The sequence below is a fragment of the Mixophyes fleayi genome, chromosome 11, assembly GCF_038048845.1.
Source record: "Mixophyes fleayi isolate aMixFle1 chromosome 11, aMixFle1.hap1, whole genome shotgun sequence".
In the NCBI taxonomy this organism is placed as follows: Eukaryota; Metazoa; Chordata; class Amphibia; order Anura; family Limnodynastidae; genus Mixophyes; species Mixophyes fleayi.
Window position 1 is genome coordinate 42,578,818 of NC_134412.1, and position 18,224 is coordinate 42,597,041.

Here is an 18,224-nt window from a genome sequence, read left to right on the forward strand (position 1 = left end):
ATATCCTTGTACCTAAACAAACAAATTGTCCAAGCATACCTCAGGTGGGACACCTTCCCCCTTCCCATCACATATCAAAACCTCAATTATCTACAGTCAAGTTAATGAAAGAGTTTACATTTTCTGCACTGTAGACAGGGACCAACACTGTAATGGTGGCCCTGATTTAAGAATATTCTTAAATCAGGATCCTTTAGCAATTGAAAATAATCCACCATCAGGCAGATTTGTTTATAGTCAGTGGCATTACTACATGATTTTTAGTCTGTTTGCTAATATACAAAGCATAAGCAAAGATATAATCTGAAAGTAGTCCTGCATTTTGTTGCCCACTAGGCAAAGTTGTCCTTTAATATTTACAGTGTTGAAAAGCAAAGTAGACCAGCAATTCTATGGCTGGAAGGCACAGCAGCCGTTAGTCTTAATAGTTAGATGGCAATGACAGACCTCCAATCTTGATTGCATATATCGAGTGTTGGTTAACTAGGAGAATTTGTTAATGAGCCTTGTTAGGTTTATCAGAGCTGCCCTGCTGATGGGAGCTCTACTATTATACCAATGAAAAAGGTAGATACTGCACAGCTTAGACACAGATTTGGTTGTATGAGTTTGGTATAATGATGATGATTAAACATGTATTGAATAGTTCATAGTGCATGTCTACTATACATATATTATTGCATTATTATATGCATATGTCAGTTATTAACAATCTATATTTATAGAACAGTACAAGTTTGATCTTACTATGAAACACTTGCCATTTTTCTTTAGCCAATACAAGTAAAGCTAAATTACGTCAGATCCCCAACTAGCTACTTACCAACATAATAGGACAGAGTGCGTTTCAAGCGATCAAACACAAACCAGCGCTTCTTCCAGGATTTGATTTTACCACCCATCTTTGTTAGAAAGCCACGACACATTTTTTCACTCAGAATAATGTGAGAACACGCATCCACGACATGACCTGAAGACTCAATGTGAGTTCGGAGGTCAAAATCTTCTTTGCGAATAGGGAGATAGCGGGTGAGAGGACGGGCCTTGAGGATAGAGTGCAGAAAATAAATAAATTAAAAGCACAGAATATTGAAATACAAATCCTATATGTGGGTAGCATAGGGAAAGTTGGGATTCTAACCTGTGAAAAGTGTTTCTCTCTCATTTTGACCTCTTTCTCCACTAGCCTTTGTCTGTGAGAGGTCTCATCTTGCAGACGTCTCTCCAGTTCTTTTCTCCTCCTCCTTTCATCATCCAGGGCTCGCCTACGTGCCTCAACCTCACGTTCCTGCAAATAAGTACACTATAAATAATACATAGCGAATACATACATACAAAAGCAAATAAAAAACAACTCACAACCGCAACATCAATGACTCTCAGCAGTAAAAGTCAAACACTCATTAAGTTTTCTTTCTTGAGGTTAGGTTTAAGGACGTTCTCCTTATATAACCTTAAGCAGCAAATATTTTATACTCAAGAGTAAAACCAGAATATCCAGTATATATGTTAATAACAAATATTAAATTAATTAAAACATATCATGATATCTAGATCATAACAAACATAAATTTACCTTCATCAAATGGCTTGCATACTTATGATATAGATACATCTAATCATTACAGAGACCTCTACATTATTGCTTCAACTCACTCTGGATTCTACAAGTCTTGCTCGCTCTGCATGAGCCTCTAAAAGCATCCTCTCCATTTCCTCAATCTTCAGCATGTCCAAGCCACTGGCACTGAAGTAACAATTAATATAGTGTAAGAAACTAAATGACTAAAACAAGTAAACCATAGAACAAGGGTAGTTAGAAGAACTCACCTAGACATATTATCGGGGGAGCAAGCAGAATTCCCTGTAGATACACTAGTGTCCAGACTATCAGAGCTCTCCAAGCTCAAAGTGTCATATCCATGTGAGGGATCATCTTCACGAGAATGCAAAGGTCGCTGGTGGTGCAGAATGGAGTGATGCATGATTGGAAGGTACCCTGAAGGTGTGGACTGAAGAGACTGCCATTGTGACTGCGCCTCAACAACAGCTTTCTGCTTCAACTCTGCAAGACGTTTACGTTGTTCCTCTATTACTTGCTGCCCTGTAAAAACAAATAATTGATTGTAAAGGACAATTTATGAAGGGCACATCATTTGTAGTGAATTTCTGTGATAATCTCAAATTCATTTGACTGCAATTATATATCAAACTATTCACTGCAGGCCAATATGCATAGAAATAAATAGAATAAAAAATAGTTTTAAGCATTTTTCTGTTTGTTTTGAAGTCAGGAAAAACTTCTAATTTATTTTGAAATTAGGCTTTCCCTGCTGTCATACTGTAGTTTTTCTAGGGTAGGTGGGTCTCCAACAGATTATAAAACATAAAAAGCAAAAATTAAGGGTGGTGATCATCAACAACACATCAGGCGATGCACATATTAAAAAATAATGAAGCATTAAGCAATTCAATTGGAGTAAAAAAAGACTAGTCATCATTCATGTTATCCCTTCTTATACTGTACATATTTCCTGTGAAATGCTTTGGTTTTCAAATTGTGAAAGGTCAGCCAGCACATGAAAGCTTTTTCATGCAAAAATAAAAATGTCACTTTATAGCACTATAGTGTTGGTAAGAAGGTGCAATAATGCAGCCAATATTGAATGACTGTCCCAATATTGCAGTCTGTGTTGCCTGATAACAATGGCAATGCCTGAAAATAATACTTTTAAAACTGATCAGCTAATTTTCAAGTATATTGGTAAATGTAGTGGAAAAAGGACCACTATCGGTTAGTATGGCCATCTCCCAAGCACACTGACAGGCCCCAGTGATTACATAAATGTGTGGCCAAACTGGACACTAATTTATGTGTGGCACCTCTAAAATGTGCAAAATCAAATTGTATCACATTTGAAAATATAAAAAATGGGGTTAAGAAATTTACTTCTATAAATAATGGAAAGAAATTTGACAATTTGGGTTTTATTAATTGTAACACCGATTATACGATATATTTGCTACAATGTAGCTGTTCCCTTCAATATATTGGCAAAACCACAATACCTCTTAAAAGAAAAATCAGAGAGCATAGATGCAATATTATAAACAAATATCCTTCTCACAGTGTATCCCGTCAATACGTTTCTTATCCATAATGGTGACCTTACATGTTTGTCTGTTAAAAGAGATTAGGTGACAGATTTAGACATTTGTGCAGACAAAAGGTATTCTGGATGCAATGAAGCCATGGAAAGAAACAATATGTTGTGAAGGCTCATTTTGACTTTGGAGTTGCTTTTCCTTATTTTCTAAATCATCATTAATGCAGAGGCATAAGCCTGACGAATGGTAGCTGTAATCCATCTAGAGACCGTCTGTTTTGTGGCTGGCCAGCCACGCTTCCATACATAACACAAGACCACAAGACAGTCAGTCTTCCTGACTGACGCTAATCGGTCCACATAAATCCGCAAAGAGCTGACTACATCCAAAAGCAAAAAAGAGAAATTTGCTCGCCAGAAAAGGTAGGAACAACAATATCCTCACTTACCTGGAATCGGGACACCACATTTGGAAGAAAAGATGGCACAGGACAGAGTACCAACCCGTTATCATGGAAGCAATGAAAGGGAGGTCAACAGGAAAGAGATGCCAACTCCGAAACTCTCCAAGCCGAAGAAATGGCCAGCAAAAATACCACATTCCAAGTAAAGAATGTGAGACACAGATTCCAGTGGTTTAAATAAAGAGTCCTGCAAGACTTGGAATAGTAGATTTAAGTCCCACAGTTCCAGTGGCGAGACAAAGGGTGGTTGCACATGGCGAACCCCCTGCAGGAATGTTTTTACATCGGGTAGTAAAGCCAACTGTCTTTGAAAGTAGACAAACAAGGCCGAGATCTGCACCTTAAGCAATGCCAACCGCAGATCCTTATCCAGGCCCTCCTGAAGGAAGGCCAACAAACAAGGCACCCTAAAGGAGAAATTAGGAACCTTCTGCAACTCGCACCAGCCGATGTAAGATTTTCAGATCCTGTGGTAGTTACTAGAGGAAGACTGCTTCCTGGCTCTGAGCATTGTGTGAATGACCAAGTCAGACAAACCTTTATTTCTTTAAATTAAGGTTTCAACTTCCAGGCCGTCAAAGCGAACCATGCCAGGTCTTGGTGGAAGAACAGACCCTGGCTTCTCTCAGAGGAAGATTCCAAGGCGGCTCTGTGTACCAGGAATGCCAAGGCCAAATCGGGAGTCAGCAGAATGTCTGGAACCCTTTCTCGCCTTTTGCAGGATCCTTGGCGGAATTGGAAGCGGGAGAAAGACGTACCCTAAGCTAAACTGCCAAGGAACAGTCATGATGTCCACCACAAACGCCTGAAGATCCCTGTTCCTGGCACAATACTTGGCCACATTGCAATGCAACCAAGATACCATTATGTCTACCTCCGGTAGACACCATTTGTGTACAATCATGTTGAACACCTCCGGGTGCAAGGGACCACTCCCCTGGATGTAAGGCATGAGCAAATGCGGCTGAAATAGTCCACCTCCAAATTTTGGACACCTGGGGAAAACACTGCCGAAATGACCGGAACCCCATCATTACACCCATTTCAAGATTTTGGCTACCTCTGCCAATCGCCAGTGAACTCCTGGTTCCTCCCTGGTGGTTGATATAAGCCACCGCAGTGGCGTTGTCTGACTATATCTTGACAGGCCCGTAACCTTAAGATCTCCAGGGCCTGAGTCAGCGAATTGAAAATTGCCTTCAGCTCTAAGACATTTATGGGTAGGCATGCTTCCTCGCGAGACCAAGTGCCCTGCAAGCAGAGATGCAGTGCCACCGACCCCAGCCGGAGAGACTGATGTCTGTAGTCACCACCATCGAGTCCCACGACACCAAGTGGCACCCCTGAGTCAGGGGTGCCTAGAGGCATCTCCACTGACCTTCCAGTTGAGGATTCAATCTAGACCATTTTGCCACAATTTCCACTTGGAAACATCGACAACGGAGCCGTGCAAACAGACCCGCCTTGAAGCAGGACACCATGTGGCCCATCAGTTACATGCACTGCAGAACTAAAACGCGGGTCCAAGAGACCAATGATTTCAACTGGACTTGAAGTTTCCGAACCTTGTCCCATGGTAAACACACTCTCTGGGCTTTGGTGTCGAACAAGAGGCCCAAACACCATCCGCTGGGTACGAGTCATGTTGGATTTCTTTATATTGATAATCCATCTGTGCTCCTGAAGGAATTGCATGGTCGAGTTTAGATGAAGGCTCAGTAAGAGATAGTCCAGGTGAGGAATGATCACTACTCTCCGTAACCTCAAATGGGTGGCATAACAGCCATCACTTTCGTGAACACCCTGGGAGTTGATAGTCCAAAACGGAGAGCCCTGAATTGGAAGTGTTCCCGGTCCACTACGAACCGAAGCAGGTTGTGGTGACCTTGCCAAATTGAATTCATCCTCTACCATGGAATTTATAACTGAACGTATAGATTCCATTAGAAATCTCAAATTTCTCGACCTTTCAAATTTAGAATGGGCCAGAAGGACCGATCTAGTTTTTCAACCAGAAAGAGGTGAGAATAAAAGCCCAGTCCCCTCTCTCTTGGTGTGGGACTAAAACCACAATCCCTAAATCCACCAAAGAACGGACAGCTGATTTTAGAGCCTCCAGTCTGGCTGGATCATGTGGAAGATGAGTGTTTAGGAAACTTCTGGGAGACGAGCCAACTGTAAGAACTGTTTGAAGGATTGCCTATCACACTTAGTCTGTCCATTCGCCTGGGAACGATAGACATGTGTCAAGGCCTCGGTGAAATGGACAGAGGCATCAAGCCCGGAAGACAGTGTCCATGGTACCTCAGTGCATGCACAACTAGTGCATGATCGGATGAAGGAGAAGACATCCTTCCTTACAGTGGACCACAAGAATTCCCAAGAGTACGAAATAAATAATTTAATAACCGTGAGTTATGCCTACCTTTGCAGAACCTGCATCTAGGTGGAAAAAGCAGCTTTCATTTCAATGCCTTGGGCACTTTGGTGAGAGCTGCCATTGCAACCAGGATCCTGACCAGCAACTCTGAAGAAATGGCTGCTCCCAGAATCAAGCCAGAAAGAATAATGTTTTTGCCCTCCAAAATGGATCTTTCTGAAGAGAACTGCCGGGAGAGTGTAACAGCCTTGATGCTGCTGGACCCAGGCCGGTATGTTAAAATGAAGTTGACGTGGGTTAGAAATAGCGCCCAACGTGCCTGTTGAGAGTTCAATCTCTTGGCCCTCTGAATATTCTGCAGGTTCTCTGGTCTGTTATGATAGAGAGGGGGAATCTAGCCCCTTCTAGAACATGCCTTCACTCTGTAAGAAACAGGATAATGGCCAGCAACTGACGGTTCCCACGTAATAGAACCATTTAGAAAAGAAAGAGCAGGGGTGGAGAATGTCTTTGTCATCAGTCTGGCACAGCATGGCTTCAGCTCCACTCTCTGATGCATCCACCAAGGTTATAAGCTCGACTGGGGTCGGAATACCGGAGGATGGGTGCTGAAGGACAGAGTTGTTTTTTTTAAGATGTTAAAAGCCTGTTGAGCCCATAGAGTCCAAGTGTCATGGAAGTCCCTTGGTTGTCCCACCCTTGTATCTGTTTTCACCTCCAATTAATCACTTGGCTGTGCATGTAGAACCATCTGTCAGTGATCAAAACAGATACATATCAAAACCCAGATGGAATTGTGGGCTACTGAAGCTGGGGTTATGGATTGTCCATTCACAGCTTCTGTTGCCATTAGCCTGATATTAGGAACCAGAATTAGAATCATCTTTCGGGTGAAGCCCAAGTTTATAAAATTCTCCATCGCTTCAGAATCCAAGAAGGCCTCAGTTTCCATGGAGCAGAGCCCTGAGGAGAGAGTGATGGAGAGATGGAATTGAAGAATAGAAAGTGGAGGAAAACGGACACCAATGCTCACCAAGACTGTGAGCAGCTCCATTTTCTGACGACTCCGATCTTCTTAATTCTGTACAATTTTCTTCTAGTGAGAATCGCACCCACAATAAAGACACCTACCCTTCTCTAGATGGTGAGTTCTCTCATCCTTGTGCAACACTTAGATGACACGGCATTGATTATCCATGGCTGTTGGGCTGACATGAGACAGTGAGTAGCAGTCTCTTTCCTCTGAAGCCGACACTCCTAAATACGAGTGTCAAACAGAATGCACATGGTGAGGAGTCCCTCCAGGGATGAGGGAAGATCCTAGCAAGTGAGTTCATCTTTAATTGGGTCCATCCATCCTTTCTGGAAGGAGGCTAGCAGTGCCTGATAATTTAATCCAGCCTCTGCTGTGAGGGTCTGGAATTCGATGACATACTGGGCAACTGATCAACAATGTTGATCAATTTTGGGCAAGTATTGTGGAAGCATTGGCCGCGAGACCCAGACAGTCAAAGATCAGTCTCAATGTGGTGAAAAAGTCATTACTGTTACCCATCAGCGGATCATCCCTTTCATGGAGTGACCTAAGCCACAGCCTTGACAGTCAGCAGAGAGATGATATATTCTACTTTGATCCACTCTGTGGTGAACAAGGTTGTTTGTAGTTCAATCTGTAGGCAAATCTGGGTCAGAGATTGCCATCATAATGCAAAGGTGTAGTAACTTTAGGCTCCCAGACAACAAACAAACAAAGATCCTGTGGGTAGTTCGTGGAATTGACTGACCAACCATTCATAGTGGGTATTAGCTGACATGAGTGCTTGCATCAGAATACCAATTTTCGCATCATGCATCTCTGAGCGGTATTGCAAAGTGTCACACTGCAGCTCTACCACACTTGGCCGGGGCAGCAATCGGGTAGACACCATGTACAGCCAAGTTGCTTAGTCCTGAGAGGACTAGTAGTAGTGAGGTACAATTTGAAGTCAAAGAATTGGAGAACATAGTGTAGTAGGTGGCGAAGCAGAGGTTGAAGAAATGGATAAGGGAGAATTATGATATAGTCAAACAAAACAAATCTTATTCAAAGTACATGCAGAGAAATCCAAAACAAAAAACTGTGCTCCTGCAAAGGTTTGATAGAATTGAGGTACTTATAAAGGGTACAAACAGATGAGAAAGATGTTCTGATTAATTTGACATTTTCACTGAAAGGCTGATTGCAGATTAAAGAAAGCTGTGCAGTAGTCCAGGTGAGACTAGCTAGATTACTTTTCTTAGCAGAGTGCTGATTACAGGAATTGAGAGAAGGTGTTTGTCAGAAAACCGTTCACAGTGATGGCTACAGTGTTAGGCTAGAGACTACTGTCATAAGCTTGCAAAACCAGGAATAGAGGTCTTCGCATATAGCAGCCTCCTTTCCCGTAAAGCTAGACGCACTCTCAGGTACTCAGATGCCCACCGGGTCTTAACTCTATTGTAGTGTAAGCTTATGAGCAATACTGCAGCAACGGAGGTAGGAGGCGGTAGACTGGATGTTAACGAAGGTCAGAAACAGGCCGAGGTCAGGGGTCCGTAGCAGGTAGACTGATCAGGGTAAGTGAAGAGGTCAGGGCTGGCAGCAAACAGGGAAATCCATTGAAACAGATATAAAGGTCAAGGCTATCAGAAAACAAGCGAGGTCCAGTAAAACAAACCAAGGGTCACAACAGAAGGTCAAACTATAAAACTAGAGTATGCAGCTCAAAGTAAAAGGCAGATAGCAACTGACTAAGTCACCGCTATAACCTGCAGGGATGCCAAGTCCTCCCTGCCTTAAACATAGGGGAGCCAATCCCTATGCAGGGGACACAGCAGGAGGTAATCAGCGCCAGGGCTGTTTAATCAATAGCATCTGTTGAGCTCATGCCTCTCATTTCGGTATGCAGCGTTTTTGACAAAGCATCCAGAAGCAGGTAGTGAGTCATGGCGGCTTTGGGCACCTCCCAGGCTCATAACAGACAGCAGTCATCTGGAGCGAATGTTGACTCATCACAGGGCCAATTCTACCATATCGAGGCTGGTCAAGGAGCTAGGCACTTAAAACCCAATTGCACAGTTGCAGAAGCTCCTCCCTTTTATTAGAACCCATCTGTAACGTACCTGAGGAAATAACCAACCACCAAAAGAGAGGGCAAAGGGATAAAACCCATTAGAATAACTTGTTTCCAGAATACAAGCATTGGAAAACCAACAGAACAAAGACAGTCTAAAGGGTGGGACTGCAGGAGAAATCAGAGAAATGGATTTAAGTACAAAAATCCTCTTTTCTCTTTCATCCTATCTGAGAGAATTTTTTTCCCATGTTCCTCCTAGTTGAGAGCACGCTTTGACAAAGCTGTGTAAAAACCTTCCTTCGAAAGCTGGCTTCTTTGGAGGCAAAATAGTAGAAGAGGTAAAATTCTGTTAAGGTGTTGACTGAGGACTATGTGACCACCTGACACACCACCGTGGAAGCAGTTACTCAACTGATACAGGGAGCCGTGATGCCTGGATCCAGCTCTCAGACGCTAGGATATGCTTGCTGAATAAACAATCTAATCCATCTTGCAATGGTCTGCTTTGTTGCTGGTCAACCTTTCTACTGTGCATCATAAAGAACCAGAATATTATCTTTCCTCCTCAAAGACGAAACAAATTATCAATACTCTGAAGAGACTCGTCAACTCCCATGGACCAGATTTATCCTAGAGAGGAAATAACAATGTCCTGGTACAGAAGGAAACCTTGACACCACCGTTGGCTGGAAAGATGGTCTCATTCAGTACAGCCCTGTCATCATAGAACAAAAGAACAGGTGAGCTGCAGGATAGCAAACTCAATTCATAAACTCTCCTTGCCAAAGACATTGTTTTCCATGTAAGAAATGTAAACTCCACAGAGGCTGATGGATCTAAAGATAGGAGTTGCAAGGCTGAGAGAATAAGATAAAAGATCCCAAGGTGCAGTTGGAGGTACATAAGGTGGCAGAATACAGAGAACTTTCTGTAAGAATGTCTGGTCCTCTGGAAAAAGGGCAAATTTCTTCTGAAAATAGATTGACAGGGTCGAGACCTAGAACGTAAGAACGGCGTCTCAAGCACCTGTCAAGGTCGTCCTGCAAGAAAGACAGTATATTTTGCTTCCATACTAGGAAGTATACAGACTACACACTCTATGCTAGTTCTTCTTGATTGATTTCCTGACTTTAATTGTAGTCTGATTAACCACTTCCAAAAGAAATTTAGCTCTTAAGGAGGCACACTGTTAAAGCCAAGTGAGCCAAGTCTAGGTGCATCCTTAGAGTGTTTGCACACTAGAATCTATCTGGGCACTCCATAGTTACCAGGATTACTGGAGTCCTTTCTCTTTTGGCCTTTTTTAGTAACCGATAGATGGCTATCAGTGGAAACAGGTATATCAACCGATAATATCACAAATTGTCATGACTTCCAACAAGAATGCCTGCAGATCCCTCAAGAAAAACCAATTCACTCTGTGGTTTAGCCAAGAGATCCGCATATCGACCTCCTGCTGACCCAACTTTCCACAATCTGACAGAAGACCTTTGGTTGGAGAGATCATTCTCTGGAACAAAATGCATGCCATCTTCAGCCACCACAAGAGAAACTGGTTGGTCAGAGATGACACTATATGAACTAAGAGGCTAGTTTTAGATTGGACTGAAACCAATTGGCTATTTCTTTTTGAAAAGTCTAGAAGTGGAAGCATGCAACTGCACCACATAGACATAGGCTACCATTTTAACCAACAACTTGAAGCATATGAGAATATATATATCTGTCTGTGGGTTAAGAGAGACCTCATCAGGTTTTGGAAAACAAGGAGCTTTTCCTCTGACCAGAAGACTTTCTGGTGTCGAAGAGGAGACCCAAAACTATTATGCCTTAGGTTGGGACCAAATTTGATGATTTATGATCCACCCATGGGGCTCCAGAGTGTGGGCTGCTAAAGTCCTTTAATGAACGAAACGCGCTGGCATTTGAAACGCCCATCACTTTGATCCTTGCCGGCTGCCTTCCATTTCAGCTTGCATTCCAGGTGTGTTCCACAGCACCCGGCAATGCTGGTATTGGTACATCGTAAGCTCCGGACAAGAACTCCTCTCTTACATTGGCGGCAACAGGAGAGGAACCATAGAGAAAGTGCTAGGGTAAGACTTCATTTGATTATCGCCAGTACTCCCATTGTGCTTTGCCTGCCAACAAGTAACGCATCCAATCACATTATCACATAGCGCTATAAACCTTGCACCCACTGAGATTTTAGTGAGGCACATTTTCCAGTGCCTGTCCTTCCACGATATTTAATTTAATTTATTTATTTTACATTTGGAGTTATTTCATTCTTTCATATTACTTCAATCCTAATAGGATTACTCCATCTAGATATAATTCAAAATTGTGCCAATTTCTTTTGTTCTATTGTTACCCATAGGGGTGTGTTGAGAAGGGATTGACAGCCTGTTTTTAAAAAGGGACCATCATTATTCCCTTTGATCTTAAGAGACCAAAACTGCCATGATTTTCGTAATATTCTGGAAGCCATGGCCAGACAGAAGGGAAGTGCTTTGAATTGAAAATCTTTCATTGTGAGAAGAGTTCGATGTAGTCAACCCCCACACCCCACCGCCATTTTGTTCCATGCCTTTTATGACCAATCTAAACTCCATACTGAAGCTGTCCACCGGAAGCAGAGTATTTAGGGATTTCAGCTTCAAGATGTGTCCAAAGATAAAATCCGGCTTCTGGACAAGACGACATTTAACTGAGAACCTAGAGTTCTCTGCTACTTTGGAATTGGGAGAATCCCCATTATGAAAGGAGGGACTGAATGCCTCCATAAAAGGCCTATCTTTTTGTGAACAGTGCAAAAGAATCAGCTGAGTGGAGACACACGCAGGTCCAAAATGTAATCTCTATCACACCTCTCAGCTGCGTGTCCAAAGAGATTAGAAACCGATTCTGGATAGGCATTGCTGGGTAGGTAGGGAATCAGTCATGTGGTCTATTTATTGGAGGGCTTCGGAGTTGGTTGTTTGCCTGACCTTGACGGTTTTCCCCTTCTGGTGTCACTCCTAGAATACAAATCCTTGGTTTGCAGAAAGGTCGAAAAGAATGAAGTCTCTGGCCCTTTGCTTGGGAGTGTTTACTGAAAGTGGTCTGACAAATGAAGCTTCATATTCCAGGCCAAACATCACCCTCCTTCAAAAGACTAAAACTACCAATGACTGTTAATGCTGAAATTCTACATTATATCTCTCCTGCATCCAGAGTGGTCTTACCCAGATACTCTGAAACTCCATAATATGATCAATTAAGGGCTATAACTCAGGCCTGGGGTTACCCGATTGTAAGCCTTCATTAACCTGATTGCACTATTTTTCTACCATTTTGTTTACCCTTGAAAACCGGCCAAAGGGCTGCTCCTGCTGCCACATAAATATATTTTAAAACCATCTCACATTTTCTATTCATGCTGTCCTTCATAGAGGCAAAATTAGGAATGGGAATTGTTGTAGATTTAGTAAGGTGGTCAACCGTTGCATCCACCATTGGCGGCTATTCCCATCTACCTGTATCTACATGAGGAAACTGGTAAACTGTAATTTGCCCGCATTAAAAAGCGCACAGCAAGATCCTCAATCCCAAGAAGCTTGCCTTCCTCCTGTGAGGAACTATCAGATTCTGAGTCCTCACAGGCCTGAATATAGACTGGATTAGGTTATTTTTGCGGTTTCTAAGTCAAAAAGTTTTCCTTTAGTGAGGTAGTAAATGCGGTGCCCCTGTACAAACTTTTTCAAACTCCTAGTATAAAGTTATTACACCTACAGGCTTGGATGGACCCTAGGTAAGGATCACTAGAGAAAGAGACTCAGCCCCAGACTGTGTAATGGGTGGAATAGAGGAAGGGTTTATGTTTAGCTCCTTAGGACTTGTAATGAACAGAGATAGCTTTTTGATGGACAGAGCCACAGACTTTGCCCAGACAGGTTCTGCCATTTCGGCTATGTTCCACCTAAATATGCACATGCAATGGTCCTCTACCTCGCAAGCTGCGAGGTAGAGGACCATTTGGCAGATTATCTCAACATCTTTGTGGCTGGATCACATATAAACATATTGCAATAATATATTTAAATCATCAGCACAGTGTGCCAATTTATATTGTTGAAGATGTACTTATTATTGATAATGTGTATTAGAAATGTACTTATTTTATTATATTGGGTTAGAAATTAATGCATTTCCTATACAGAAATATGAGGTATTGATTTGTAACTTCTGAGAGAGGATATCATGAATGGATTTGTATAACTTTTTTAAAGAAAGTCCCTCATGATAATTAGACCTTTTCATCTCAGTGGCCAACACGTTTGTTCAGCTTGTATACACAATAGTGGGGTCAGCTGCTTCGCTGTCTTTGTGTCTTGTATTCTGCATCTCAGATCCTGTCCAAATAATGCACACTGAAGGTTTTGGGATATGGCAGATTAGTGTAAATTGTGTTAACTTTGCATTGCATTTAAATCCATGTTTTGCGGAAATATTGCATGCTGATACTAAAAATAACTCAGACTTCTTGGGGCCAGCAAAGAGTTGACTCCGTAAAGGAGTCAATCGGTGGCAGCATTGTAAGTCCCTCCTAGTATGGCAAGGGCAAAATTGGGATAAAATAAGGAAACGGTGGCAAAGTAAGCCCAGCCAGTTCCCAGCAACAACAGACAGGATGGCATAGGCGGTCCATTCTGTCAATCTTGAACAAGTAATATATAGAACAGATTTGCCTTGGAACTCACATTCTCCGTTATGACACACAAAAAAAAAAAGATAAGAAGTGGGACAGTGAACAAGGTAAGGTCTGTGGGATTTGTGGCAGCCAATATGGCTGAATGCGCTCAAAATCTGCAGCCATCGAGCTATAAAATACTATTTCATACCTATAAGTAACATACTTGTGCACCTCTAACCAGGTGCTTGCTGCACATATAAAAGTTATACTTTAAAAATCTTTCTCCACTGTGTGGCCTAAGCTCTCCCTTCCCTGGAGTACTGGGCTGGTGCTGACTGGCATTGCAGCACCTAAGCCTTTTCTAAAGGTCAATTAGATGCCCCACCTATTTTTTCTTGGCGCGAGCATAGCATTCCTAGAAACCTGGAAGGCCCACTAGCATGAAGTTGCTCACTACCGGATCAAGGTCTAAACATGGACTGATACAATATCCAGTTTGCCACACAGTTAACAAATCAGCAGCTCCTGAAGGTGCATTGGAACCGGACAGGTGTATAGCCCCATATCCAAGAGGAGCTACTACACCCCTGAGACCCATCTAACCCACTAAGTGGGCTATAAAACCACCTGGAGCAGAACCCACTCCAGGTATTGGCTGTTTGAGAGGCAAGGAAGGATAATCCCTTACAACCTGAAGGCTGATAAAAACATCACAGCCTATCAATAAGGAGCTGAGCACTCTCTAACAGCATACTCACTGTCCTTCGAATGGGAACACTCACTACAGGGAGGACACATCCCAGGAGTTTCACACCCCCTGTAGCAGGAGCCCAGCAATGCCAAAACTACTTCTGGGACAGTATTCAGAAGTATTTTCCGCATACCTTATTTGCATTCCTGTGTTAACTTGAGTTCAGCATATCTACTTCTACAGTTTGCATAATAAACACAGAATCAAGTGCTAGAACGTCTCAAAATCAAATATAATTTGAGGAAGAAAGCCCATTACTGGCTCACACTCCTCAACCAGACATAAAGCCATTTTTAGAAAAGTATCGAGGGTAGCGACTGACATGAATCCACAAGGCTCCCCAACACAAGCTCCATCTCCAGAAAGACCATCTCAGACCAATGAAATGGAGTCACATATATTCTCTAATGTCTGAAATGAGATCAGGGTGATACTTTTGTAAAAACATTAAAAAAATATGAGATATTGTGTGAAAGGCAGTGCCCATTCTCCAAAATGGAATAACCTAGCTGACCCAGACTCGCTATATTAGAGAAAGGAAAGAAAGCTACAGATGACCTGTGCCTGAAAGTGAGAAGTTATCTTCTCACAAGCTGATGATCTGAGATCATTATACAGATTAGTAAGCATGATTTGGACAACAGGGGATGTCATAATAACATTTGTGTGAGAGATTTGCAATTAGACGTCAACCAACAGGCCTGACACGCATTAACATAGATTTTCAATGAGATTTTAGACCAGGATCCAAATTAACAAATCACAGAGCCATAGAGTTGTGACAGAGCCTCTAATACTTTACACAAAAGTGTAAATCCTCACGAAGGTGTGACATTTAGACTGGATCTATTTCAACAGAGTCCGAATACAGATTTTTCAAGACCTGACTTGGCAATGTGGAACCTTGAAACCCATCACAGATGAGCTTCACAAAAATAACTTTACAATGGAAATGCTGACACACTCTATGTCCCATGCAACATGGAACCCTTCTGCTTATCTTTGGGGACTCCGAAGTGGAAAGATCACCAGACTTGCGAGTTTCAAAGAGAGCTGTTCAGGTATTAGTATGGCTGTGGTAATGGACAAATTAGGTATAGTCTCAACCAATGCTAAAATCCTACACATGCCAGAAAAAGTTTCCATGCTCATTGCAAGCAGCCAAGGTTGATGGAGAATCTCGCTACCACCACTATGCTCCTTAAAGGCACCTAGAACAGCTTACTTATGGGTAGCTGGTAGAGCTGCAACAGCACCTCTTTACTGTGGGTTTGCTGGTGCCTCCTGAACACGTACTATGGATCGTTAGCCGGCAGTGTATTGACACAGAGACGCTGGGTTCAACACAGGACAGCCGGTGAAATGGATTAGAGTGTAAGTTCTTATTTGTTGGTCACAGGATACAGCAGGCAATAGGTTTCAGGGAAAATCTTCAAGTAGTGTTGTTTATTGCTCAAGGGTCCTGACAATGACATTTACACACTGGTTAGAGGTACTAGTCTTCTCCAGAAGTTCAAATGGTATAATACAGGTAAATGTTACATTCACTATTTAGCATCAGGGTATAATATATTCTCTAAACTTTGATTTAACACAATTTAAACTTGAGAACATTCACGACAATCTATGATTTAATAAATTACATGCTTTTACATTATTCAGATAGATTTCCTATCTTTCAAAGACACAGGATGGCATTCAAGCCAAAAAGATGTGTTTGTCACTAAGAAGAAATGGTCTAATTAGCATGGGACTTCCTTTAGAAGAGTTACAAAAAACAAAATTCCCTCCAACAAGCATACTGTCTAAGAAAGCAATACATTTCCAAGACAAAAATCGGTACATTTGCAATGATATACAGTGATGCACTGCACCACTAACTTAAATACATTGATACAATAAGTTATTTCTAAGTGATCCAGCCACAAACTTCTTACTACAAGACACCTATTGCGAAATGCAGTTAGAAGCCTTGATCAAGGAATATTTAAAAAGCACTTACAACAAAAAATAACATTTAAAAAGTACTAGTTTTGGAAGCACACAAATGTGTGATAAGAGATGTGCATTCAGTTGAAAAAACAAAGAGGATGCACAGAAGCATTGGCTACTTCAAAAGATAAACGAATTGAAAACTGGCCACAAGTCTTTGGTCTATCCACAAGTCTATTTGGTGGAAGCGAGGGTCGCTGTGTACAAACTATTGAATGACCAGGTAAAACTATCATACCGCAAATGTCGCATCCGCTTTTTCAGGTAGAATACACGTTAAAGCTTTAACGGGTCACTGCATATGCTTTGCGACAAAGAGAATAGCAAGTGAATTTCGGTCAGACTACTCTAAACTCTATAATACTGCGTAATCTTCATCTTGGGGGGAGAGGACCCGTGGTGCTATATAAATAAATGGTGGTGATGATGATGACAACGAGGACAGGGGTTACAAAAGTGACAGTCAAATACCTCTAGTCAATTGATTTCCCAAGATTCTTCCCCGAGAACAATAGTTTATTAGTGTAACCTTTCAAATTACAAAAAGCCAAGCAATCAATAAGTTTTCAAAAGCACAGGCCTGTTGACGTCACAACCTTGTACTAAAAAACTGTCAAAAGCCAAAAACTTCTCCCCTTGGTCTACAGGCATTTTACATCATCTCCAAAAAAACACAAAATTCCCAACACAATCATTAGAATTTCATATAACAGTCCTACCGAAAAAGTAGGCCTCTTATTTCCATCCTCTGCATGGAGACGTTGTCAAGATCAATCAGGACTAATCCGAACATTTTCAGGATTAAGCCCAAAACCTTATCCTGGGTCGAAAAAATAAATATTGTCTAAATGGACACGCTTCCCAAAAGTTTTTGTTTTTTTAATCTGTTTATTTTCAACAACAGGTACATAAAGGAGGAAAATTAGCTATATATATATTGGGCATCTAAATAAAGATTGCATTATCACACAACTTACGAAAATAAAAATAGAGCCTAAACATATGCTACTAGGTAACTTCATAGAATAGGTAATGTGGTCCAGAGTAGCTTATTGCAATGGTTAAATACAGTTGACTGGCGTCTACCAGGTAACATCTGGTCCGGAATCTAACCCCGGAGTGCAGGCCAGGGTAGGTACCATGTTGTTGGGCTTTTCTGTATCGGTATAGGAAGGTGAAGAGACAGGGGGAGGGAAAGGTGGAGAGTGGGAGAAAAGAGAACAGAGTTTGTATTAGAAAAGAATTAAAGTAATGGAGAGGGGGTGTTAAAAGAAGCCAAGATATAAGTCCATCCACCGCGCCAGGGGATAAGAGACAATACTTTAGAAGAAAGAAGAAAACAAGAAAGTACCCAGGTGTCAAGAAGTGAGGAAGTGGCTCACTTAGTGCCAGATAGTGGGGTGTGATACCATGAATCCCATTCGCATGTCTTGTGAAAGTCAGGTACCTTGTCCTTTAAAAGACTTGTGATATACTCCATCAACACTATGTACCACGCCCGAGAGATTGCCACCTGGAGGTGTGGAGAGGATGAGGACTTCAAATCTGCGTCAATTTTTAAGCGGGTTGCTACACTGATGTGCTGTACAATTTTGTCTCTATGTTTATCAATGGTTTTCACCGGAGAGCAAAACAACATAACCAAGGGGGTTGAGGATTACTTCACTGTCAAAGATCTAAGTAGCGCAGTCACTTGTAGCCAAAAATTTGATATGTTAGTGTATTGACAACAAAATATGTTAAAAAGTCCCGACTCCCCC

At 41.9% G+C, this 18,224-nt stretch overlaps 1 protein-coding gene across 13 annotated transcripts in view; it reads right to left on the reverse strand.

The window, feature by feature from the left end:
- PHLDB1 (pleckstrin homology like domain family B member 1) overlaps positions 1 to 18,224 on the reverse strand; it is a 240,117-nt gene that overhangs the window by 50,310 nt on the left and 171,583 nt on the right. For all 13 annotated transcript variants that reach the window (XM_075191275.1, XM_075191282.1, XM_075191271.1 and 10 more), the window contains 4 exons: positions 1,831 to 2,104; positions 1,657 to 1,747; positions 1,142 to 1,288; positions 824 to 1,043 (listed from right to left, as the gene is read on the reverse strand). In XM_075191275.1, the coding sequence (XP_075047376.1) occupies positions 824 to 1,043; positions 1,142 to 1,288; positions 1,657 to 1,747; positions 1,831 to 2,104 (732 nt within the window). The remainder of the gene's footprint in view (positions 1 to 823; positions 1,044 to 1,141; positions 1,289 to 1,656; positions 1,748 to 1,830; positions 2,105 to 18,224) is intronic.